The sequence below is a fragment of the Micropterus dolomieu genome, linkage group LG23 (genome assembly GCF_021292245.1).
Source record: "Micropterus dolomieu isolate WLL.071019.BEF.003 ecotype Adirondacks linkage group LG23, ASM2129224v1, whole genome shotgun sequence".
NCBI classification, from domain to species: domain Eukaryota; kingdom Metazoa; phylum Chordata; class Actinopteri; order Centrarchiformes; family Centrarchidae; genus Micropterus; species Micropterus dolomieu.
In genome coordinates, this window is record NC_060172.1 from 29,867,761 (window position 1) to 29,888,981 (window position 21,221).

The 21,221-nt window shown below is 42.3% G+C and overlaps 1 protein-coding gene across 3 annotated transcripts in view; it reads left to right on the forward strand.

The window, feature by feature from the left end:
• The window catches only part of spns2 (spinster homolog 2 (Drosophila)), a 62,187-nt gene that overhangs the window by 2,479 nt on the left and 38,487 nt on the right, over positions 1-21,221 (forward strand). For 2 of the 3 annotated variants that reach the window (XM_046039848.1, XM_046039847.1), the window contains exon 2: positions 17,025-17,090. The exons of the other annotated variant lie outside the window; for it this stretch is intronic. In XM_046039848.1, the coding sequence (XP_045895804.1) occupies positions 17,025-17,090 (66 nt within the window). The remainder of the gene's footprint in view (positions 1-17,024; positions 17,091-21,221) is intronic. 3 annotated transcript variants of the gene reach the window in all.

The following is a 21,221-nucleotide window of genomic DNA, read 5'->3' on the forward strand; positions in this document are numbered from 1 at the left end:
TTTTGCATTATGCATGAGCAGCATGTGCGTCGGACGCTCACACTGAATGAGGACCAGCAGCCATGTACATCCAGCACAGCTAACACATACGGCATGAGCTGATCTACCATTCTCTCTCTCTTTCTCTCTTCAAGCCTTTCTCGCCTCTCCTGCTGTGTGAGCTACATTGCAGTAGTAATTAGGTGATGGAAGCTGCGTTGGTAGCACAGTGTTTTCTCAAAGTGGGTTTCGGAGTAGGGGGTGGGGGGGCTTTCTTGTTGTCATTCAAACCTTTTCAGTAGCAGGTACCCAAAGCACATCCCAACTCATAGATCTTAATGTCAATTTAGCAAGCATGGGTGCACACACACACACACACACACACACTAGAAAAGACTCTTCTTACCATGTCAAGAGTAGCTGAATGAGAGAGGGGAGTTGCGAGGGGAGGGGCTGGCTGCTGCAGTGGCAGGCAGTCAGAGGGAAGTGGACGCAGAATGCGGCCAGCGTTGAGCACGAGCGACGCCGTTCCCTCCAACGTCAAAAGGTCTTTGTACCAACAGCCATTACTGTAGTGTGTGTGGATCACTAAAGCATTGTCACCGAGACAGAGGGCGACCATTCCAGACACCGGGGCTATTCTGCTCCACAACAATGATGGGAAAAGTGCATCCAGCAATGCACAGCGGCAGGGTCTAAGACTTAGGTCTTTCTGTTAATCCCCTAGTGTCAGAGGTGAAGGCAGACACACATCAAAAAACACCACAATCAAACTGCCGTTTACGATTCCAACATCCTTTCAAAATGATGGCGATAACCGCAAAAGAAGGAATAATGTTTTCTTTTTTTCTTTTTCTTTTTTACGGGAGGTCGTTTTGTTCTGGATTTGGTAGATGTACTGCCAATATATTTTATACAAGGCTTGAATAGTTAATGCCACCAGTTTGTGAGGAGGGACGGCTTCAAAAGAAAGTAATTGTATGAAACTTAAACTGCTGCATATTTGAAGGTGTGTTTTAGCTCTCAGTATGGCACTAGAATGAGCAAAAAAACTATCTCAATATTGATTGTATCGTTCAGATTTCCAACAGTGAGTTACTTTCAGTCTGGGAATGAAATTTACTGTAATGTAAGCAAATTAATACATGAACCTTTCAACTTTTCCATCCCTAAAACTGCCCCTTTCAAAGTGCATTTAGAATATCTGTTTCACTCTTGTAATGTTGTGTGTTAAGCTAGGGATCATCAGAGGGCTACAAGCAGTTCAAATTTCTGCAATTTCCATAGCTCTATGTTGTGGTATTGGCAAAGAGACAGTGATCTGGTTTTTGTCTGACATGCTTATGGGCCAAATCCAAGTGTGGACAGGCACAGAGGAGGTCGCTATTAAGTTTCAGGGGTGCTGAAAGACAGCAGTCCGCTATAAACTCTACGCAGTGAGTTGGACATCAGGCTCAGCTGTTCAGCTGGTGTGTCAGACCTGACCTGGAGTGCTCCTTCAGAGGCCTGTGCTTGTTTTTACGACTGTCTATGAGGCAGATATGGGGAGCGTCTGGCATATTTGAGGTTGTCCCGATGAGGTTGACCACACACCTACTTCTTACTGGCTGTCAGAATAGCAGTACGCAGGGAAATGAGATGGAGATCCAACAAAGATTGGAGTGGAGGCCCGAGCAGAGCTGGGTGAGTTACGATGCTCAGGTTGGGTCACTGGTGTCTGGCCTTTGGAAGCACACACAGCCACTTATATTCCATTTGCTTTTTAGAGTGCATAAGAGCTCTGAGATTTAGAGGACCACTATGTTTAATTTAATTTGAGTTGGCTTTGAAACCTTAAATCCCCGTTGTTGGTCTCTCTGTAGTCTCACGGCAGACAGTCCAAGCTCCTCGACAGCTTATCATAAAGAGGGGATTAAGTGTTTTTTTTAAGAGAATATGAGGATATGTGAGGCAGACACTCGGCACTTAGAGTTATTTACTTGATAAGTAAGTAAACTCTGATGGGTGTTAACTCTAGCCACCCCCCCTGTGTGCACTCCTAGTCACGCCCTTCTCAGCTATGAAAAGGGGCAATTTGGGGGCTACTGACTGCAGCCTAATCAGTGGTGAACAGAAATGTTGGGGAGCTGCAGATTAGCGCTTCTTCCAGTCAACGTAAGCCGAGTTGCCTCTGTCAAGCTGTCATTCCAGGAATACCCCCAGAACAGGGTCACATCCCACTGGACAAGTGCGGGACCCTTGCATGCGAATGTTCAGCATCTTGCCTAGACACAGATGACCATGTGGTTAATAATCCTCTTAAGGCAAGCTCTTTGTCAAACTGTTAGAAAGATGTAGCAATATATCCAGCCTGACAGGCTATGCAGATTCATTCCTGATAGCTTTGTCCAGTTCCTTTGCCGCTACTCATTATCACTGTCCACATAAGCCTATGGCATTCCTCTGCATTAGCATTTCCACATAAAGCAATCACAGGGGTTAAATGTCTTCTACATGTTTTCCTGTCTGTTGTCACAGCTCTGGGGTGGAAGTGCTCAAAACCACTTTCAGTTCCACACAGGCTGGAAAAGAGGAGCTTGAGGATGTAGGTTTCAGATTCAGGAAGACAAATTCTACGCAAATACAAAAGTAGATAACGGTTGTCACAGCAGAGCAACCCAAAAATGTAGAATGTCTCCGTGACATTCTTTAGCTGCTGGTAGAATCACGTCACTGCAGATCTTCTCAGTAACATGAAGTGTTGCAGCGGAATATGTCAGGATTAGACCTACAACAAGTGTCTTCTCACTACTGAACTGTGTGAGAGGCTGTGTGGGCCATGCTCGAGTTGCTTTGGGTTTTGCCTGTTGGTCGTCTCACCCTCCACTCTTCTCCCTAATTCACCCACTCTTGTTTTATAGCGTTCACATTAAAGGTCCCCAAACAACGGCACAGGCATTAAAAGGATAGAGGGGCCTCTAGTAATTTTCTTTATAGGGTTGCTGCCTCTTTCTTACCATACTTTTCCATCTGATGTTGAGCTGTTTCGAATTAGACAAACTGCGCTGTACAGTATGAAACGTCTCTTTGAAAGACAACATCCTCACTTCAGCACTACACTATATTTCAACATCTTTCAAGATCTTGACATATTTTATTTTCGCTGTTGACGGCCAAATATTGACAGCGTTCAACAGATGTTAAATGCGGTCATTAACAATTACATGATATCCTACCAAGTGGACTTTTTCAGACTGCTTTCCCACAGATATCACAGTAATCTCTTTATGTCTATATCCTGGGTAGCCATTCCCACTCCCAGTGAGAAAACAGTCTGTGTGTTCTTTAGGCTCAGATTTAGCCGATGTCTGTAATAGTAACGGATGGAATTAGACAGAGCTTCTTCCTCTGCCAATGCTGGCCCTTTCATGTGGCTACTCCAGATTTTACCATCCAGCAGACACACTTCCCTCGCCGCAGCTTTCACCCTACGACCCCTCGGCTATGAGCGCATTTCATGGCTTTGCTGATGGTTACTTTGTTGTGACTCTTTGACTCTTCCCCTCCGTACAGCTGTTATTTTGGCATCACCCCAACCTTGCATCTTACATCACTCATCACAGCTATGAGGCTATTACATGTGTTGCATTCTGGAGAGGGTATTTTTACTCTGTGCAGTGCGTGCTATAGAAAGAGTTTTTCAAACTGTGAGTTAAAGGGGCGGGGTGGAAGGACAGATGCAAAGATACTGCATGAGTTGGAAGGGACATGTGCATGCTGGTGTTAAAAAACAACTGGAAGCTAGTTGTTGTAGTTTGGCCCACATTTGGCATTTACCAGTAAGGTGATTTAAAACGCCTGATTGCTGCAATTTGCGTCTAACATTGTACTTGTCGGAGTCATAACTCAATTAGCAATTGGCAGTTGGCTTGATTCTGTCCGGGGGGGCTCACATTGTCAGACAAAAAAACCTGCCTAATCCATTAAGAGCAATCATTTTTTATTTACAAAATCCAATATCAGGCCAGAATCTTGAGTGGCTGTTTCAAAATACAGTGCCTTTTCTTATCATTTAAATTCTTAACTGGCTCTTATCTTTTAACTTCCAGTAGCTTGACGAGTCAACTTGTAAAAGACAACAGTGCTTGCTCAAGCTGCCTGTTGATCTTTGACATGAAAAGGTGAGTGGTAGCCTGATAATCACTGACCTCCCCTCTGTCATCAACAGAGTGTGCATGGACACAAGGACAGGGCGGCGGTGTTTTCTTTGGTGTTTGTGTCTTCCAACTACAGAGTTTGCTTTAGGATTACAGCCCTGAGATAAACACGGTATCTGCTAAGTTCCGTCCAGTTAGACATTTATAAGACTTGTTGGAGTGACAGCGAGACGAGTCATGAGCTGAAGGGTATGGATTCTCCTGGTCTCCATCCAGGCCTTTCCCAACACAATTTTCCCACCATGTTAAAAAAGCCCTCCCTTCCTGTCTCATTATCTAAGAAATCTGCAGTTTACCTGAAGAAAGAGCTGGAATTTCTTTCGTCAGGCAGACGGCAAGATCGCAGGAAGGAAGGAGGAGAGATTTGGGATGTGTTGAGCACTTTTCTGTGTTTGACAAACTGTCAAATAACAGCTCATACCTGCTTTCGAACTGTGATAGGAACAACATTTAGTTACCTTACTTCCTGTATTCCATCTCTTCTGATTATCACTCTAAATTTTAACATGGGAAATGTACAGGGAAAACTGAGAATACAATAATAGCACTGTGCGTTACTCTCTAGTTACTGTCGAAAACACGTAGTCCAAACAGACTTTTTCTCTGCTCGGTCATCACTGTACATTTCCCCTTTTTCCAGCCACCCCAAACACTCTGACATTCACAAACATTTCAACACACAACACACTGATACATGCGATGAAGAACTGGAAATAGAACACAATGCGATCCATTTTTTATCCTTGTGAAACACACACACACACACACACACACACACACAGACACTGAATATTGATCAACAGACCACACACAGACACTGACACTGATAATTGTAACAGACCAGCAGCTTGGAATTTGTTACCAGTGATGAAACTGTAATGTCCTGAGACACACTGAAATTGGATATTTCTCTCACACATTAACAAGTTGTTCTTGAGAGGATTGGAATCTAATATTGACCTGCTTGCTGCAGAAGTTACAGCCAGCTGTTGTGAAAGCAGACCTGCAGCTAGCAGTAATATTAGTTCTCAGCTCCTGGAAGCTCACACAGCTGCTAAAAAAACCTTTAGAGTGCTTATTTACAGCAGCCCTATATTTGAAAAGCTTTCCTTCTTGAGGAAATGCTTTTATCTTTTCCCCATTTACATGTGATAGAGTAAATAAAGGAGACTGGCAGAAGGATTATGTAATCTAATATATCCACCAATCAGGCCCAGGATAAGGTTGTTTGCGTGTGTGTGTGTGTGTTTGTACGTTCCCTCACATGTTTCGTCAGCTATTTTTTAAATTTCATTTGTGCTAGATGAGACTGCGGCAGGATTTTCATTACGGTGTTTGGCGTATGTGTTACTGTGTTTGTGGGAAGAACGAGGGTTGAATGAGGGCGCTGACCTCTGTCAAAGACTTTTTGTTAATGGCCTGGGTCAGAGGTGGACACACACACACACACTCACAGCCCTTAGTGTGTTTTTCTGCTGTAAAACGTTCACACTCAGGATTCCTATGAGAATGTGTCATTGGTTTTGTGTTTCTGTTTCTGAGACATCTGTGCCGTCACAGGGACAACATGTATATTGTGCAAGTATTAAACTTAATGTTGGGCTAAAGTCTGGCAGCATCACATTATCTTTTCCAATCAGTCCAGCCTCTCATTTAAATTCTGGCTAAGCAGCAGTGCACAGCTTGATTAGCAGACAAGTAGACTTTCGCATCTGTGTTTTTTTTGTTCTGGCTGCACTGTGGGAGAGTTTGCTTCTGAGACAATGACAGGCTGAGTTTAGGTGTTTGTTTCTGCAATGCAGTTGTACACCAGAATGGTTGGTTACACCTCACTGCCCATGGTAGGTTATTACAGCGTTCTTTTGATTCTTCAGCACAATAAATGTTTACTGGTCCATGTTTAAATACATAAATCTGCAGGCAGCCTGTCACCACACCACATCAGAAATTATTGTATTTGGATTGCATGTATTTTTAACACTGAACACACAACATTATACATCAGGCTGAATCTGTGGCGGTAGTTGTGGCAAAAATGGTACTTTTTGTACGAGACTTAGATATTCAGTGATGTTTAGGAGGCAAGACCGCAGCCTGCTGCAGTAACCAAAGTTGTCATTCAGGATGTTGATTGAGGTATCTGGGCAGCACAGTAGTGCCAAACATCTTAGGAATACTTTTTAGTATATTTTAATGATGTGCGTACAAAGCCTGAGGCTGTGTATTGTGCTGCAGGTATGTGGTTTCTTTAATTAAACAGGCTTGGTATGTAAAGGAAGTCAGAGGAACAAAGAAGATGCCTTAGTGTGTTTTCCCACGCAAAGAAGAAATCAAACTTATTTATATTTTATATTACACTCACACCTCACAATTGAGAAATCTGACCGAAAAATTAAAGAGTTCAATTTGCATACTTTCTATGATGTAAAATGAGTTCAAACACATTGTCAAAGAAATCAAATTGTGTTTAATAATAATTTCCCTTTGAGAGCCACAAAAGATTAAAACAGACCTCTGAGGTAATTTTTTATGAGTTTGTGCAAAAAGACATATTTGGGTTTCTCAGAGTGTTTGATGAAACAGCAGTGGAAGTAATGAGATGCATATCTAATTCATGAGACAATGAAAGATGAACCCCGTGGCCTCAACTAAACTGTTCTTGCCATAACCAGGATGAAATTGAGGTGGAAATTAGTGGCTTCCCCCTTAAATGAAGACACTGTGACAGTGTCATTGGTAGGATTGCTTTTCAGTTATGTGTGTACAGCCGTAGAGAGAGGTCACCTTGACAGCACGCACAATGAAAAGGCTTTTATATGTCTCATTGGTCTTTCCGCTGGCTGTAATTGTGCTGGGAATACTAGAGGAAGCCTTAAGATGGAAAAAAACATGCTTGGCATTCATATTTATACATTTATAAACTCCCAGGAGTTGTTATAGCATTAAAGTAGTTGTTAGATTCAAGACATGGCAATACACACAAATGTAGCCAATTGTACTAGATAGGAGTGACAGATATGTCCAATTAGTTACAGCCCAAATGGAGTAGTCCTGCCTGCCGTGGGAGAATCAGGATTCGTGTGTGGGAGTAGAAACAAACAATTTTTTGACAGATGTTGTCACTGTGCACATAAGGCAGAGAGCCCTTCCTTGTTTCATCAGTCATACTTAGCCTCCACACAATCCAAACAGCCTAGCAACAAAATGGACGCTAAATGGCATGGCAGAGATGCGGTGACACCCCAGTGCCGGAGTCAAGAAACCTGAGCTGCATTCAGCTCCTAATGGCTGACTGTTGATGTGAGCTTAGCGGCCCATGCCGTTGAGGTTAAGATGTGTCGTAGTTTTTGTTTTTTTATGATTTAATTAATTTTTTCTCCCCATTTTCACCCAATTTCACCTCTTTTTGAATGGATAAAAAATAAATTCACAATAAACTATAAATATTTTGATTTTTTGTGTCATACATAATAGCCATATGGAATCATCTGGGCCCCTATTGCCCCCGATTTCTCCATTTTATGGAGCCTGAGCACTATGATTATCCAGAGAAAATAGCTGCACTGTAGCTGTTTGAGGCTAAATTGAGCTGAAAATACAAATCTTCACCAACTTTCTTCTCTTTTTTTATCATTGCTTTGGGGTCACTTTGCACCCTCTCTTTTTTAAGAAACAGTACTTAGACAGTCAGTTTGACAGCCTGTGGACATCTTATTGCCATGCTTTCCAGCTCACACTGTGTGTGAATCAAGGGGAAGTCAGATGAAGTAGATGAGTCAGTTGTCAAGCTGAAAGCACAGAAATATATTTTATACAATATATTTTTATATACTTTTAGAAGTACAAGACAGGTAAAATAATAAGTATTTGGATGAATATATCAGCAGCATTTTAGAGCATACTCTTTTATCTTTAGAAAATCCAAGATGCCTTGTCTAAATGAGTATAATAAGAAAGCTTGTCTGACTGTACATACAGTTTATGATAATTATGCATCAAGATGTTTCAATACCTCACATAGTGGATTCCCCACATCCTCATAAAATCACAGAGAGACCAGAAAAGAAAATGAGAAATGAAATCTCATTAAAAAAAAAAACCTCTACATAATGTCTTTAATCCTCTACACTCTTATGTAAAACAGCACTGGGATAACTGACAGGATTTTTCAAACTCACTTGTGCTGACACTGACACACACACACATAAAGTGAAAAAGTGAACTCTTTATTTTAATAGGCAGAATGTCCTTACATTGACATAACCTACATTTCCATAATTAAAAAGAGCACATATGTGTGTCTCTGGGTGAATTTTAATATCGGCCAACCAGTTGGTTCTTCCCGTTGGTGGTTTCACAACAACTGTTGGAGAGATTGCCGTGAAATGTTGTACAGATGTTCATGTTTCCACCGAGGATGAATGTTTAAGTTTGGGGATCCCCTGACTTTTTACTTAGTGTCACCAGACAGTCAAAATTTTGAATTATCCAGTGAAATATCTTTTGATCTAGAAGATAGATTGGCACACATTTAGTTACAAACATTCACATTCCTCAGGGGATGAATTCTAGCAACTTTGTTGATTCCACAATTTCCCCTCTAGCGCCTCTACCATCAGGTCAAAATGTTGCTTCGTTCATTGCTTTACTGATTGATGACCAAATAGCCTACCTGAAAAATCATGTCTCCTTCAACTTCATGTGTACTTTGTATGTTGTGTTAATGCTAATTAGCAAATGTTAGCATTAGGGCTGCAGCTAATGATTAGTTAATACTCAAAGCATCTACAGATTATTTCATCGTATCATCGATGCATTGTTTAACAAGTACTTTTTCTTTTAGCTTGAAGTAATCCCATACTTTGGACACTTTCTCCTTCGTCCCTCGCTGTTTTCTCTCTCCTCCTCTTCTTTGCAAACAGCACCATCATAATCACAAGCGCAATGTGCTACATTAATAAATATCCATGCGAAACAGTGTGCTATATAGTTATATGGATTAAATGAAGCAAAGAATTTGCATCAATGCTTTTCAGTAATCAAATTAATCGATTTAATCGATGAATCGTTTCAGCCCTAGTCAGCATGCTAACATACTAACCAACGGTGATATGAATAATGAATAATGGTAAACGTTATTAGTTCAACATCAGCATGTTGTTATTGTGAGCATGTTAGCATGCCGATGTTAGCATTTACCTTAAAGCACTGCTATAAAGCACCACAGATTTGCTACCATTGCATGTCTTGTGTCATAAGCAGCAGCATCAGAGCACATTAGTGTGCACAAACACAAAGTGTTTGTAAGATTGCTGGCTTTTGGAAATCATGCCAACTGTCTGAAAACATGAGAGCTCTTTATTTCTACTGCTTTCTAATAAATATTTCAGACAATATATATAAGTGTATTTTTTGTATAAAAGGCACAATGCCATTGTAGATACCATAGACCATATTTAAATTGCCCAAAACCCATCTAAACTGAAACTAAACCTCAGGGCATTTTTTTGTTTATGTCCATATACTTTCTCTAATACACATAATCGGACGAGCCTCTCTCAGTGATTTTCTCCAGCTAACATGGCTCCTTTTCAAAATTCCACATAAATAACACTCCTCCAGGTCCACATTCAAGGTTGAGTTCAACTGCTGTTCAGTATTCCTGAGAGATGCTGGTGTGAACGAGTGCAGCCCACAGAGATCCCCTGGCAGTCAGACAGACTCATCTCATCTCAAATACCTTTACTTCGCTTCACCGCATCTCTATCCAGTACATCTAATGCATTATCTCATACGAACAAGTGGTCTAGTCCTGGATGTATTATTGATGAGCTATAGGTTTAGTGTGCTCCCTTGACGCTTCACCATGCGTCCTCTCCACTACCATCAAATATTTAGCACGTACTGGCTGGGACTAATGTACCGCAGCCCTTGAGCTGAATTCAAGCTTTTGATTAGTGAAAGAAAAATTAGGAATAAAAAAAACGCCATATTAATCAAATTGGCAAGGCTGGCAAACCTACAGGCCTTTAATTTGATTTCGCCCCAGTTTGGCTGTCTCAAATTTAGAAGATTAGAGTGAAAGCAGTCTCAAATGTCATAGTAGTTTTATCACTGAAATAACAGCGTATTCATTCTCACACACTGGCAGGAGTTCTGTTCTAATTATGAATCAATACACATAAAAACACAATGACACATCTAAACTGAATGAATGTGCAAAAATAAAACTATAATCAGGTTTGCAGCATCCTGAATATGAACTAACTTTATTGTATACTCTCCATATCATACAGGTTTAGGTGCTTTCTTGTAAACAAACAAAAGTTATTTTTCGCATAAGTTCGTCAGTGTTTTGCACTAAAACACAAAAAACATACATAAACAACCAACATAAAAACATTGCTCCACAGCACTACTAGTGGTTAAAAACTCCACAGGGTACCTGACATCAATATGACTCTACAGTCAGTTGGATAATAGTTTATTGTTTCTCTCACAGTACAGTTGAATTTGGATGAAGTTGTGTGTTTGACTCAGTACCAAGAAGAAAGCAAGAGTTGAACTTTCTAGCACACTCACACTCTCTCTTGCTGATTTTATTCTCTTGTACAAGCTCTGAAGCCCTCTTGTGCAGGCAGCTCTACACGGTTTCCCAGACATCTGCGGCACGTTTCCTTTCTGTGTGGCAGAGAAAGGAAGTGGAATGGAAAAAGTGCTCCCCGCCCACTGCAGCCACATGGCAAGGGAGGAGAGCAGTCGGTTAGGAGCCCGCCGGCCACAGTCGGGCATATTTGTGGTCAGCTTTCTCCTCGATGCAGTCTGAGAAGCTCTGCAGAGTGGCCTGCCTCTGCACTCTGTTGCTCTCTCTCCTCACTGTTTCTTACCGTCTCTCACTCGCTCAAATCCAAAAAATTGGTCACAAGAACAACCAGAGAAGATGCACTTTCTCCTCACTTATTATGTTCCCTCCCCTTCTTCCTTTCCCAGACTATATATACTGATGGGGTTAACACATGAAAAGGGATCACCCCTTCGCAGGAACGAAGGGGAAGGATCTGGCCACATCAGCAGAGTGGTTCACCGCTGTCCGTCTCACTCTGGCCAGAATGAATGACTTCCATCCACTGGCTCCCTCTCACTTAGACACACACGCAGTGAAACCAGGGGAAAGGGGAACACACACACACACACACACACACACACACACACATATATATATATACTATTTATTTTAACTATGGAAACATATACTTTAAACAATGAATCCAACCCCGACTGACCCGGTAGTAGCAACCGCCTATTTCTTTGGTCGTCATGACTCCTCTCCTCTCTCTCTCTCCAGCACTCATCACTGTTAAATTGGACTGCTATTCTCTCCTTCCTCTTAGCCTAGTTTCTATGTGCAGAAATAGAACCAAGGGGGGTCAGAGATCCTCAAGTCTCTGTTGGGGATTCGATATGAAATCTGTCCTCTCCAAGCTGATGGAGTTCTGTGTGTGCATATTTGTGTGTGACTGTTTGGGGTGTGGTGTTTGTGTTCACCTATGGTGTATTTGTGAGTGTATAGTGGTCCCAGAGGAGTAATGCTGGTGGTGTGCGTCACTGCACGAAAGCTGGTCTTGCAAAAACATCATGCAGAATCCTCACTGAAACGTTTCCTCTGGGTCATTCTAGCATTGTTTCTTTAACTGAAAATTTGGGGTAAATTAACATTCAATTTATGTTATTTGGAGTCATAGTTCAAATGTGTTGGGATTTGTTTTTTGCAAAAATGATGCCAAAGAAAAAGATGTTTGTCTGAGTTTTCTGGAGCTGCAGTGATCTGCATTGACTAACAAATCCTAGCCCGTACAGTGAGTGAACAGTCTGGTAGCCTTATAATGGAAACACCAAAAACTGAAAGAAAGTACTATTCATATCGAAGAATGATCATTCACCGTTCACTGCTCTAAATGCAGCATTTGTGGCGAATAAACGTTCACCAATTTGAGTCATTTCTTCATAAGCTGCACTGAAAAAAAAAGTGGTCATAAAGGCAGACTTTATGAGAGGGTGGAATAAGTGTCAGCTCCACACTGGCCCCCGACTCTGTGTCAAGTCTGTGTTTTGACTGCAGGGAGCAACTGTCTCCATCCACACAGTACGTACAGTCCCGAATCCCAATAAATTCATGAAAGGTGTCCTTAAGTGTCAAAGAATACATAAATGTGGCTCAGGATTGTGCTGTTAAACGAACAAGTCAGTGGACAAATTTGAATGAACCCGAAGCAAATGGACGAACGGGCAGCTGTGTATTCAGAGTCAGAATGTTAAATAAATGACAAAACTTTATGAATTGATCATTTACCCAATTCTTTAAGCTTTTTCACTGGTATAAAGGTAAAATGAGGGAGTGTAGAATATACTAAGTGTACGTGTGTGTGTGTGTGTGTGTGTGTGTGTGTGTGTGTGTGTGTGTGTGTGTGTGTGTGTGTGTGTGTGCGTGTGTGTGTGCGTGCGTGTGTGTCTCAAAGGGAGCCGCCTACAAAGTAGCTGCATGAGTGCTGTTACCTTGAATGAGGATGCAAGTTGTTATTGTTGTGTGCTGTCAGGAAGATCCGCATTCCTGCCATGTTTCTTGCTTGGCATCATGCTCAGATGAACACAGACCCCTGGAGGCCTGAGACTTGAGAAACTCATTAACATTGTTCCGTTAAATGGATCCGTGGGGTTATATTTGCAATGCTTTCACAACCACAGTGGTGACCTATTATGTGCCTATAATGTAAAATGTCGCTCTGTTTACTGTTGCGATGGTGTTTTACTTGGGATTTCCAGATGCTGCGTTGTGAGCTGCAACTTTAATGACCAGCGTAGCATCAGAAAAAGGCAGTTTGGAGATTTTGGAAAGCTTAGTTCCTTTGTGGTCTCTTGACCTTTATCTCTTTGAGTGCCCGTACAACATTGCCATGGCAACTAGGCTGGCCTCTGCCAGTTCAGGCGAGGGTTGTGGCACCTCATCATCAGAAACATTACTGAATCTCTCTGTTTTAGTAAGACGTGGCTGTCAAATTTCATCAAAAGTCCAGTCAGTCTGTTGCTTGAAACGAACAAGAGTAAGAAAAGGGGAAATGTAGGGGAGAGCAAAACAGAATGAAAGAGAAATCAAAAGGACAGAGTTTGATGGCCAGGCATTAAAAGGCCTCATTGAGGGCACAGATGATAGTTGTGATAGGCTACTACACAAACACAGAGCTGCTGGCTCTCTGTAATCCCTTACAGATTAGTACAGTTCATTACACAGCTCATTGCATTTGAATCTAGTACAATAAAAACTGTTGCTTTGATCCGACTTCCACCACTTATTTAAACGGGTCCTCATTTAGCTGCAGGAACAAAGAATGTTTTGTATATCGTACAACTTTTCATACATTATATTCATTCATAATAGATCTTATCTTGTTGGAGTTGTCAAACAAGACAATATCACACAGTTGCTATAGCTCTTGTTTATCCAACATCCACAGCTCTGTTTTCCTAACCTTACAGTAAATAACATTTGCCAACTCTACCTTTATTAATTGTCTGGTAATTGTGTGGTAAGTGCAGACGGGTGTGGCTCAGACATATGCAGACTCTGTCCAGGAGGGACGCTCCACCATCTGGCATAGGAATCCCCTTCCCAGCAGGCTGTGTGTATGTGTTAGTATATATGTGTGTGTGTGTGTGTGTGTGTGTGCACTTCTTCCAGGCTAATTAGAGTGCAGCTGCAATCGGACAGTACACTGTTAAACACTGTTGTTTCTGTTTGACATGCTTGACAGGGGGGACAGAGTTGCTGTCACAGCCAACCTGTCTGTCTTGGCCAAGTGGGGATGATAACCTCTTGTGTTTTATGGTTATAAGTGGTTTCAAGTGTTTGTGTCTGTGTGTGAGTGGAGGGTGGCGGATCAGATTTGCAAACCCCTACCTGCTTTCTTATTTGCATCCCTTGGGCAAGATAATTAAAAGCATCCCAGAGCAGAGGTTCATAAAATGTATTTTCTAATAATTCGCCTTAACTTAAATAGGATATGTACTGAGATTTACCTGCCGGTAAATGTAAATAGAGTCTTACCTTGAGGCAGTTGCTGCATAATTGCCACATTGTGTGCTCTGACTGCTGTGAGAAATACTACTAATGCAACTACTACCTGTTAAAGCAGAGGTGATTTAGCATAGGGGTTTTCATAGTTTGACACTGTGGGCCCCCCCTTAACTTGATTAGTTTCGCTCAATTCCTGGATGCATATGGAATCATGATTATGTTATTTGATAGTGTTATAGTCAAGACCGTGCAAACCAAGACCAAGCCAAGACCAAGATCAGAGTATATCGAGACCGAGACAAGACAAAGATTTTAGGGGCTGAGACCAAGTCCAGACTAAGACTAAGACCAGTTCCCCACATTACATGATATACAATAAAATGTGAAACGATATCATATGTACTTCTCAAATTGATCCACATTCCCATGAAAACACCCACATACAAACACTAAGAGCTGAAATCAACATAAGCATCTTTATTCAACACTCCCTTTCCATTCTTACCATTGCGGGTTGGGGTGACAGTCATTAATGGTAACAGCACGTTTTTAATTAGGATCCAATCAGAGTTAGGATGTTAACAAATAAATCAGACAATGCAAAGCAATTATTGATATTTATTGATTTATTGATATTCCCAAAGTTATGGTCTTGACTGGTCTTGAAATGAAATCCTCAATGTCCGAGACCGAGACAAGACCGAGACAAGATCGAGACCAAGACCATCAAAAAGTGGTCTTAAGACCGGTCTCGAGACCAAGACCAGTCTTGAGCACTACAACACTATTGTTTGATCCCATAAACATTCAATAACTGAGCCAAGATAGCCTAATATTGCTGTATTACATGACTTCAGACTACTAATACTAATACACCAAGGTCTGACATTAAGTAGTTTCTGACTCTGATAAAGTGGGAAAAACAGTTCCCTAAAAATGTATCTCTGAGCTCTTTCTTTAACTAAATCACACGTGTTGTCTTTTCTGTGTCTCCTCCTTTTCATAACTAATGTAATAAATAATGTAATATTTTTTCACTTCCATTCACTGAGACTCCCCTGAAACAGTTTGGAGCCCCCTGGGGAGGCCCACCTCACACTTTGATTACCTCTGTTGTAAGCAAATCAAAGTATGTGTTTTTGGGGAATGCTAATATGAGACATTCAGATTTTCCTTGTTATTGATAGTGTAGGTGAATGAACTATGGGTTTCACTGAAACCGGGTGATACCTTAAAGCCACATCATTATGAAAGAGAAACAAGGCAAAGAGTTGTGAGTGTAGTGTTTGAACAAGAATGCTGCCTGTAGTGTGAGAATGTGAGCAGGTGGTTTGACTCAGATGACAGGAATCTGACGTATGTCTCTGCTCCCAGTCACGGTCCAACCTGCACCTGCCTCTGCATCGCTCCACCTTTGAAATGCACTGTGTCTCTCTGTTGTGCAGTAATTTGCCTACTTAGCTGTGATCTTTCTCATCATCATCCAAGGCAAAAACCCCTGAGATGACAAGGACACTCTGCGTGAGTTGTTTCCGAAGGTTACAGAGACTTAGGTGCACTAGTCTAGAGGTGAGGCTGTGCTAGGTTATACTGGTCTGCTGGGCTTAGAGGAGAGGAGCAGACAGATCAGAGGCAGACAGCTTTTTAAAATGTTAGTCATGCTGCTGTTCCATTTTCATGAGCTGTGTTGCAATCCCCAGGACCAGCCTGCCAGATTCACAGAGAGTCAGCTAGCACTACCAAGTACATTGCATTGCATCTGGACTGCAAGGATTTCTAGGCTAGAGATGCATTATTCCTTTTCTCTTTTCTTTTCAGTTAGAAAACAAGACTTTGAACTTTACCAAGCTGGTGGTCTTAAGAGGAGCAGAATTCATTTGATGAGACTTGTTGCTTCTCGTTTACTGGCGCTTTGAATTGTATGGTAGCCATAAAGGGGTTTTCTTTAACCCTAATTTATCACCCTCTGATCTTCTTCTTCATCTTCGTCCTCTGATGTTTATGATGTGTTAAAAAGTTTATGGGATTTCTTGTGCATGCTTTGCACGCTATGAAAACACAAGTGTGTTGTGATGAGCAGATATTCAGCTGTTCACATGTCCCCTGGCCAAGCAGCAGGTCCCATTCACTTCATTAAGGCATTACAGCCATGCATAGTATGTGAGTTTCCTCCATTCCAGCATAACTGCTCTTGGATTACAGTAACAGGATTAAGATGACTTCAAAGACGATGGGGTTTCTCACAGTGGAGCGATGTTATGGTGCTGCTGTATGTCTGCGCGAATGATAAGAGCCACCTGAAATATTGAACTCACATTAATTTGCAGTGTCATCTGGTAAAGTCAAAAGGAACTCCAGTCACTGCACTGTGGCTGCTCCCCAGAGGTGTTTGCAGGAAGCTAATGGTGTAGAAAGTGCGTTTGTGTTATGGAAGTGTTTTTGAGTATTTAACGGAAGGTGTGCTTAGCAATTTTTCAACCATAAATTGTTTGTATATAACACGCAGAGAAATCTTTGTAGCCATGTACTTAAGTTTAGCACAGTGGCAGCCAAGAGAGCGCTTATCAAGGATATTATATGGCTTTTGGGATTTTAAGTGAATGAGAACTTTCTATCCATCATATCCAGCATTAATCACCAGCCACAAAAGATTGCAATAAAGCCAAAATATTTTAGCTATAAGTCAAATGGGAGTCCGTGTTTCAATGCCTGTGATTATGACATTGTTGTCATTGTTTCTTGAAACCACATTCATGTTTTCCAACTCCTCCTGTTTGCAGGGGTTCTGCTTGACATCCAGCGGCATTACGATAAATCAGACAGTGCAATCGGCTTGTTGCAAACAGGTAAGTCTCCTTTAATCCCATAATTACAAGTGTGAAAAATCTTAGCTCAACACCTAAACACATTATCTGCGTGACGAGGGTAATTATTGTGTAACTTGGATATTTTCATGTTAGCTAAATTGGATGGAACGATGAAAAGCAGAGGTCTCGACCCCAATCAGCCCTCTGTGGCAAAATTGGGTGTAAAGAAATACAAGCTAAGTTAGTCATAATGTTTGCCTTTTTTTTTATTTTACACTCAAACAGTAAAAGGGGGTTTCTTTGGTGAAGATATTGACAGCACAATTTATAGGTATTAATACAACACATTATGGAGTTAATTTATATAATCAACTCTTAATTGTTTACTCTTAATGGTTTACTTAGACCTCGCTTTATATGTATTAAGGTCCTCTAAATCTAGGATTTAAACAGAAACTAATTCAATTTTTTTAGACAAACAAATCAAAAATGGCTCAAGGTTCCTGCCTCTCATTTATATAACACTGCAAACACTCTTTAAAACTACAAGAGAAATTGCTCTCTCAATGTTTGCAAGGATTTATTTGTATCTCCATGCAAAATGCAACTGGAAGCATACTCCACCACTTATTTAGAACTTTCAAAATATATTCAAATGGAAGCAGCTTATATTTACTTTGCACCACTGTATCATATGCTTAAGTGGGGGAGTGAGATCCCCTCACAGCAGCAGCAGCAGCAGCAGCAGCAGGAGGGCAGGTCAATAGAAAGGAAAACACAGGCAGGCAGTTCTCCTGAAAGCCTGCATGAATGTACCCGGAGCGTCTGAGGACTCTGGCTCAGGGCAGGGCTTCCTGTTCCACTCTAGAGCCCAATGAATTCACCTTTTGGGGAGATACCTTGCACAGCCCTCCCATTGGAGGACAGGACCCAGTCTCCATGTGCCTTCAAACTCAACTCAACACCAACAAACTTGCACACAAAGTGCCATTGAGGGCAAGCAGGCAGGTTTGAGTTTGAGAGGGAAAGAATACAGCCCAGTGTTTGACCCCTTCACTTGATGTTCTAAGTTTAGGTGAGCTGAATGGTGTGTTGAGGACAAAAATATCTACCAGGAAAAAGAAATCTGTGTTTTAATTTCTGTTGGCTTTTCAGTGAATAAGCCATTTCATCATTTCCAAATCTCATTCCCCCCTGGTTTCACTGTAGGGTGAAGAGTCTATATTTCACTCAATTTTCTATCAGCGACTCCTTTATGAACTTTTCTCCATCTCCCTTTTCCCGCATTTTTGTAGAAGAAGTCAAACAAATTAAATAGTCAGCCTGGTGTTTCAAAGCAATCAGTTTCACATCAGGCTTTTTCATGCGATGCCTGCACAGACTGGCAATGGTCCTGATGTGTAGAATCTAACACGTTTTATTAGTTTTTATAATCAACAGGGTGCCTGAATTTGTGAAAGCACTCTGAACTTTCCAGTTGATGTCTGTTCTGACCGGCGCGTTCTGCTCCGGGAGATTTGTATGAAATCTTAACAAGAAACAGGAAACTGTGAAGGGTGTTTGACTCTTAACTGTGTTTGCATTGGCTCATTATTTGGTTTATGCACACAGCCACACTGGCACAGACTCTCACACGCTGAAACACAAACAGTATGTGCAGCTGATTTACCCTCTGTACCATCTGCATTTGCAGGTCTCTGAAAGGCAACCAGCTGGCCAGGCTGAACGCAGGGCTGCTGTGTGTTTGGTTTGGCTGGCCTGTCCCGGGTCTGTCATGGTTCAGACTCCGCTTGGCCCCTGATCCCCAGGCGACCTCTTTCTCTCACTGGCCTGAGGAATGCTGGGTGTCTGGGCCTTGAGCTGTGAGAGCGGGTAGACCCAGACAGGGAGCCTAAGCGCGAAGAAGAAGTTAGGAGGTTGATGTAATCAGGGTGCTGGAAGCGAGAGTCTCAGTTTGTGCGTGTATATGTTTACAATATGCACATGTCCCTTCCGGTTTCCCCCAGCCCCCTCTTCCATCTCCAGAGGGAACAATCCCTGCCTCTGTGAGCACCTGCAGGCCAGGCCGGCTCTGCCTTCTCTCCTTTCTCGCTCCCTCTGTCCTGGCAGCTTTCGTCCACCTGGGAACGCAAAATGCCAACGTAGGTGTTTTACAGGCAGCGGGCGTTTTTCTCTCTTTCTCCACTGCCAGGTCACCCTCCCACTGACCACACACTGTAGGATCCAAGTTGTAGAACAAACATAAGTCTGAGTCAGAATCACTTTATGAACTCTGTTCTGGTTCACTTTGAGCAAAGGAAAGCTCTGACCCTTTGCTTTGGCTCTTGGTCAGAACTACTGGAATGAAAGATTTCTCATATCTAGAAGTTTCTGACAAGTTGTTTGCTTTTGGGAAATACTGGCCTGACTGAGGATGAGCCCTGTAGACCTGCTTTTGATTGTTGCACTGCTGCACTGATTGTTGAACAAGCCAACCATTTAGTATGTTATTATCCTGTATAGGGATGTGCTTCTCCCTAACTTGTTTTAAGTTTTGTTTTGTAGTAAAGAAAAGTAAAGTAAAAATAAAGTAGAATTATCACACTCCCATTGGCAGAAAAATAGACTGAATGCCTGGATAGATGAAAACTCTTTGGTGTAAACTGGTGTTTTCATGCTAAAGGACAACACATGGAAAATACCCTGTGGTGAGCTCAGCCTCCGAAACACCAGTTATTTCTGTCATTTGGCAACACCAACACTTTCAAAAGCAGCTTACACAACACAAATTGACTTGAGCTATGTGCTCATTTCTATTGTGCATGTGTGTGTGCACGTGAGTCATTATTGCCTGAAGAGCTGAGGACGGGGTGTTCATAGCTGTCAGTCAGGTTTGGGTTAAGGCATGCTGTTTGAGCCTGGAGCTCTCCGGGCCGTCCATCAGCATGTGGAGATGGTCTCATCTAAGCTCAGCAGACCTGTCAGAGCACCAGGACAGCCTGAGCTCTGCTCTCCCCATGGAAATGACAGGCCTCTGTGCTAATGGCCTTCGGGCAGTGGCTATCTGAAAAGTGAGTGACAGTCACACACAGCTGTGAACAGGACTGGTCCCGAGGGTAGGGAGGGCACGAAAGGTTAATGGAAGAGAGGAAGGGGAGAGGGGGTTCACCTGGATGGTATTACCTTTGGTTGGGGGAGGGGATTAGAACTCTTTTGTTAACCAGTAAGAGAAATCTGTGAGAAGGTATTCTTCTCCTGTTAACATGCTATGGTTATTGTATTCAAGTGCTTTGAGGCACATCAGAAAAAAGTCTTAATGGGTTGAATTATCCCTTACAATGGAAGCCGGCGTAGTAATTATCCACCACTGGTTTTGCATGGTAGCAGAGTTATTGGGGTCAGCCAGGCTGGATGTACAGTGGGGTGGCGGCTTAATAAGGAGCCGGTGCTCAAAACAGCTCGCAGACTGTCTGTGCCCTGTTCTGTGTGTGGCTGCCCACCTTGTCTGAAACATGACACCAGCACATACACTCAGACACACACACACACCAACTGACATTGCCCCAGTCTTAACATGGTGTCAGTCTGCCATTCAGCCAGTATGTGAGCTGTAAGGAATGAGGCCACAGGTGCTGTAAGACTTATGGTTTGAGCACATCAGACTTATACAGCACACAAAAAGCTTTAAGCCTAGACCGCAAGAAGTCAGCATTGCACTAGATATCAGGTTTTGGCCACTGAGCTGTAGCTGTGGCTGTCTTGGACGTGCTGTTTACTGGGTCAGAGGTGTGGCCAATTGTGTAGGTTTAAGGTATGGTCAGTGTCAATGAAAAATGTCTACTTTTGAACGGAGGCCTCTCTGATTTCCTTCGACACAGCGGGAAGTTGAGCTTTCAGTGCTTGATCAGCTGTTTTGGCCAATCACAGCTGCTGCTATTTTGTCTCTTGCCCTTGTTGGTATCCCTTGGTACCTCCTCTCTCTCACTCTCTCTCTCTCTCTCTCTGTCTGTCACTCTCTCGCTCTCTATCAGCAGTTTGGCAGCTGTTGTTGCCTTGTTGTCACTCCCACTGGCACCTTACAGGAATTATAGGAGACTGAGGGATAAAGTGAAGTGGAGGGAGAAGAAAGAGCCACCTGTGACTTCCTCCCTCTGGTCATGCATGGCAGCGAGGTTTAATCTTCTCCACTAT